The sequence below is a fragment of the Glycine soja genome, chromosome 1, assembly GCF_004193775.1.
Source record: "Glycine soja cultivar W05 chromosome 1, ASM419377v2, whole genome shotgun sequence".
NCBI lineage: Eukaryota > Viridiplantae > Streptophyta > Magnoliopsida > Fabales > Fabaceae > Glycine > Glycine soja.
The window spans coordinates 46,927,461-46,933,690 of record NC_041002.1 but is presented as its reverse complement, the minus strand read 5'-3'; the positions used below and the strand labels follow the sequence as shown (position 1 = coordinate 46,933,690).

Sequence of the window (6,230 nt, the reverse complement as noted above, 5' to 3'; positions counted from 1 at the left end):
TTAGAATCTTCTTCACTCCTACCCCTTCTCACATCCCTAACAAACCTTTTGTACGTCTACATAAGCCCTAGGACTGACCTCAACAAGACTACCACCACATCCAATGGGAGAAAAGTGAATTAGAAAATATATAGATAATTGGTTCAACTACTTTTGAGGACTTTGGATGATAAACTTTTTGGATCAACATTTGTGAACACTTGCAAATTGTATACATAGTTGGTATAGGTTTAAGGGACAGTGTTTTACATTAGACGGTTATATTGGTCAGAAATTGATAGGCTGCATCATGGGATGAGGTCTCATTCATGTTGTGATAGATATGTTTATAAATGGGTTGCTTGATCCTCTCATGTCTATTATTAATATATTTCTTTCTTTCTTTGTAATGATAAAGAAAGATAGTGCACTCCTGAAATCTCGTTAATCAAATGACATACATTTGTTCATCCATGATTTGTGCATTGTGTTAACTAGTCTACAAAATAATTTATGATTTTTGAAATTATAAATAGTTAAAATTCATGAGAGAAAAATAAATTAACCACAACAAACTTAATCTACGTCAACCACCTGAACAAAACTAGATTTGGCGACCTCTTCTTTAGTCCTTTTCCGCCTTTGTCACTTTTCCTGCAAGTGGGGGTGAATCCTTTACTTTCGCATTGAATCCAATATAGAATATAAAGACATATAAGCAATACATTTTTAAACACATCTTTTATTATTTAATTAATTAGAAATTATAAAATTTGGTATATCTCATTTCTTTTTAAACGTATCTCATTTATAATTTTATAAATTTTAATCAATAATAAAAATATAAAAAAATAGTAACACTTTTAACCCATGCTTTCTTATAAACATTGTATTATGTGTTAAAACTTATTAAAAAATTATAATTAAGAGATAGACTCATTAATTAAAAGTGAGACCAAAAAATTTAAAATTCTTAATAAATTTAAATAAACTATAAAAGGATACTAGAAAAAGTATATTAAAAATTATATTGTTATCATTTCTCAAAATATAAATATATGCTTTTGAGTTACGTACGTTGTCAAGTGAAAGGGACACTTTCGGTGCGAAAACGCTGTGGGGACAGGTTTATGTAACATCTGAAAATTGTTTTTTCGTCTTGAAAGGAAAAATGGTGTACCAAATTCGTCCCTAGTGCTTAATTTGAGAGTTGAGACAATGAAATCTACCTGAATTGTGAACAATCTACTTCCGTGTCAAGTGACTTTGTTTCTGTTTTTTTTTTTTTTTACAGAATTTTGTTTCTTTTCTTTTTCTAATCAAAGATTGTATGAAAGATAACAAACTAAATGCACTGAATGGGAGTTAGATTTTATAAAAGAAAAAAAAAATTATTTTGTTGAATCGAAGATATTTAATATAGTATTTATAAAAATAAATATATTATTAATATTTTAAGTATATGTTATCTATTATTTATTTTTAAAGAAAATTAATAGGTTAGAGAATATTAATTAATTGAAATAAAAATTTATCCTTTCTCTTTGTTTTACTATTCTTTTTAAACACTTTGTTTTACTATTAAAACTTAACTTTCAATCATATATTAGTTTAACTTTTTTACTTCAAATTTATTTTTGATTTTTGTGCTTGAAGCATACCATTCTGTCAACTGTGAAAGTCAAGGACATGTTTGAATAGATTTTGTTAGAAGTACTTTTAAGAAACAAAAAATATTAAAAAAATAGGTTTATCGATGAATAAAAATAAGTTTACAGATAAATTAAAAGGTATTTTCTTTCATTTTAACTTGTGGTAATATGATAGAGTTTTTACAAATTAATTTATGTATAAGTTAATTTTAATTTGTGAAAAAATTTATTTCATTTTTCCGTAATTTTTTCTCTTATATATATTTTTTAACAAAATCTTTTCCATGACCAAGAATAAAATTGTGTCGATACGTTTAAAAGATTCATCTATCTACAAACTCAATCAAACTTTGTTGGCAAGTTAAAGTAAAAGCTGTTTGTCATTTTTAATTTAAAACTACTCTTTAAATTAAACATTATTTCATTGTTAAGGAAGAGGGAAACTATAATAACTGTAAGAATACAACTTATTTTTCCAAAATACATCAATTTGGTTTTTAGTTACTTTCCTTTTCTTTCTATAAATATAAAATTAAGGTCTTTAATTTTTCAAACTAACTTTTCTAACTTAAAAGAAAAAAAAAAGAAAGTGAACAAAATATTATTCTTAAGTGCATGGGCTGTAAAATCACTCCCTTAAATTAGGATACTCATACAAAATAATACCCACAAAAAAAAACCCCTTAAATTAGGATGTAAAATTTTCTTTAAAAAACATTTCCTGAAAGACTAATACCTACAAAATCCGGTCTAATTAGTAGGATCAAACTCATTTTGTTGTTCATACATAATTTGTTGTTTTTTGAATTTTATGGTTTATTTAACTTTTGTACTTTTGTAAGTGTGCAAAAGCAAAACTCAACTTACATGTATGATCTGCACTCATACTTTGTGAAGATAGTCTATTTAGGGAAAAAATCTCATGTTTGATCCTGTCATATATGAAAATTTTTCTTGTTAGCTGACAATCACAATTTCAAACTGGATTAATTTCTAACTAATGAAATGGAGAGATATGGTGATTGGAAAAAAAATGAAACTCATCTGCATTATTATTCAAAAAAAAAAACATTTCTTTAATTGATATTTTCAGAATTTAATCTATACATAAGGTATCCCTAATTATACTTTTATGTTCAAACCACCATTTACACCAGGTGTACCATCAGATATACCCAAACAGCCAAAGCCTAACACCTACCCAGGAATTCCCACCAAAAACAATAACTACAACCTAATATAAGTTAAAAACAAACAAAAATTCCGAAACCATTAATCATTCACCATAACTAGTTATCGTCGTGTCATCGCAATTGACCACCCTCCGGGTCCTTAATAATGTAGCCGCCACCCCAATCTCCGGGTCCTCCCGCGCTGACCCGACCCGGACGCGATCCGGGTCTTGACCCGTTCAAACTCGGTGAGTCGACACGGAATCGTGATCCCACCGGGGTGTTCAAACCCGAACTTTTTTTCTGCTTCCCTCAGCAAATCACTGAACAAAGGGTGGTTGAAGTAAATCACCGGAATCAACACTCGCCGGAACTCGCCGTCCTCCTCCCCCACGTACACCGCCAAGTGCCCCTTTGGCACCGCCGGAGCCCTGTCGCAAGCCGGATCCGACCCGATTGGAAGATAACCCGACCCTTTTTTCCCGCATAGGGTCTTCGCTCCTCTCTTTAATTTTTGCCCCCAGGTGAGAAGCTTTATTATGGGATTTCTCAAATGGGACGAACCAGAACCGAGACGGTGGTGGTACCCGGGTCGGGTTTTGATCCTGACCCGACCGAAGACCCATTTAGCAACCCTTACAACGCGCCTGCCGAGCCTGAATTGCATGGTCTACACGAAAGATCAGCAGTTTATCTTCTCAGCGGAAGGTTTATAAACTGTTCTTTGTAGAGTTTTCTAAGCAATGTGGGACTTTTCAGTGGTATGAAAAACAGTAGGAAAAGGTTTTTATGACATGAGATTCATGAGAAGGGCCATGGATCCGCGGTGGAGATGGCAAGGCGAAAGTGGGTGAGACAGATTTCAGAAAGAGATGAAGGTATGTTAAACATGATGAAGATGAAGAACAACAACACCAAACAAGGAAAGTTTCATTCCAGAAACCGTGGATAGAGTGATAGATCCCAAAACTGTATGATAGAAAATGAGTTTTTTTTTTTTGTTGGGAAGATTTGAAGAAGTGATTTGTGAAGATGCAGAAGAAAATGGGGAAGTGGGTGTTTGAAAGATTTGAGGAAAATGAAAGAATAAGTGAAGGAAGAGAGAAGCTGAGTCGGTCCAATGATATTGGCGCACAAGATTTGAGAAATATTTATAAGAGACTTGGAAGGTTCAATGAAATAGGGTAGGGTGGGTGTCGAGGTTAGCTCGTGTTGTAACAGTCAAAGGTTAGGTTAGTGAAACAACACGATGTGAAGAGAAGAGTGTGTGTATGTGTGACATTTTTCCAATGCATGAGAAATTGAATAAAGGAAGACATTTATTATTTTATCAAGAATTCGTTTGTCTCTTTAAAAAAGACTTATCTTTTTCAAGAGGAAATTTTGTTTTTTATTCAAATATTTTTTTTTCTGACTTATTGATTGCTTTTGGTATTTTGATTTAATGAATTATGAATTATCAAGAGAACGCTAATAAAATGCAAAAGAATGATAAATGTTAAGTAAATAAAAGAGAAAAAAGTATTTATTAATACGGTATTACATAATTGATAGATAATTTTATTCTTCAATACTTATGGATTTAGTCTCTTTATTTTCCAATTTTAAATCTGTAATTTTTGTCTTACTATTTTAGATCAAGACATTTAATTCTTTATTTTTCATAATAAACAATTTTAATTATTTTATCCAATTTTAACTTTGATGTGGTATGTTAATGTTAATGTTATGTTTATGTAGATTATTAACATAACACTTATATAGTAAGAGATAAAAAAAAATAAAAAAGATCATGGTAGAAATTGAACTTATAATCTTTCATTTAAAAATAAAACAATAAATCACTAAGATATTTACTTTGTTTAATTAATTTTATACACGTTAGTATTAGTTTACATTGTATTATTAGTCTTTTAATTTTTTTTCAATTATAAAAATTTATAAATTAAATAAAATATTTAATATTTAATTTTACATGTACTTATTTTTCTTATAAAACTTTATTTTAATATAAATTAATAAATTATTATATATTAAAAAAATTATTTTATTATAATTTTAAAAAAATTACATAAACTAATATATATTATTTAAGAAAATTATTTTATTTAATTTATAAATATTAAGAAATTCAAAATAATGTTTAAATAATTTAAAAAATTAAAAATGTAGTACTTATTATAATTAAAATAAAAACTTGTATTATTTATATATAAAAATAAATTTACATAATTTTATAAATTACATAAAATAATATATATAAATAATTTTCATATTAATTTATATTACTTTCTTGATTTATATAATTCGAATTAAAAAATTACTTAATAAATAATTTTTATAATTAAAAAGAAAATAGTAATAAGTACCTAAAAAAATTAAATATTAAATTTTTATTAATTTATATAATATGAATAAAAATAATTTGCATATTAAAATAAATTTATGTAGTTTATATAATTTACATATTAATTGATATAATTATATTGATTTATATAATTAAAGTAAAAATAATTTGTATATTAAAATCAATTTACAAAATAATTTATATATTAAAATATATTTAATTATAAATTGGTAAAATTAAAATAAAAAATATGTAAAGTATTCAAAATAAAAATAGATAAAATAATATAAAATAAAATTAAAAGGATTATATATTATTTTTTTATAATTCAAAAAAATTAATAACTATTGACTAATGATATATACAAAATTAATTAAACAAGACAAATGGCTAAGTGGTTTATTCTCTTATTTATGAATAAAAAGTTATGAGTTATTACACTTCTATCAATATTTTACATCAAAGTCAATGTTTAATTTTAAATAAACAATTAATCGAAAAATCAAAATTACTTATTCTAAAAATATGAAGAGTAATGTTTTCACTTAGAAATAAAGGGATTAAAATCAAGGATTTGATATTAAAGGAGAATCAAAATTATAATTTAGGTTAATTTATAATATATAACATTATGTTTTAAGTAATAAATAGTATTTAATTTAATTAATAACTTTTAATCAATACTCTTGAAATAGCAGTTGTTGTGTTTAACATGATCATGTTTTCAATTTTATTTTTGTCTATAACATATATTAAATTGATCTTTATATATACATATTGATTTGGTTCCCAGCGTCATAGTCTCGTCTCTGCAATCCTATGTTAACAGTTAACCGTTAACCTTTTATGCATTTTTAATTTGATACTTATAATTAAAATATTTATAAATAAATCCTTATATGTGCAATTGTTACTCATTTAGTCCCCACTAGCATGCTACATTTGGACATCGTCGATCATTAATTCCTTACGTGGAGTTTCACCCTCACCATTGTCCTCTAATAGTTTCCCCTTCTAGATCGAGTCTTTATTTAGCTACCATCATTATATGATTGAAATTAAATTAACCTTTTGGTAATT

General features: G+C 26.8%; 1 protein-coding gene across 1 annotated transcript; it reads right to left on the bottom strand.

The window, feature by feature from the left end:
• Positions 1 to 2,653: 2,653 nt before the first annotated feature.
• On the bottom strand, positions 2,654 to 3,975 carry LOC114417202 (auxin-responsive protein SAUR36-like). Its single transcript, XM_028382327.1, has one exon. The coding sequence runs from the start codon at positions 3,468 to 3,470 to the stop codon at positions 2,964 to 2,966; it is 507 nt and encodes a 168-aa protein (XP_028238128.1). The 5' UTR covers positions 3,471 to 3,975; the 3' UTR covers positions 2,654 to 2,963.
• Between the last annotated feature and the right edge of the window lie 2,255 nt (positions 3,976 to 6,230).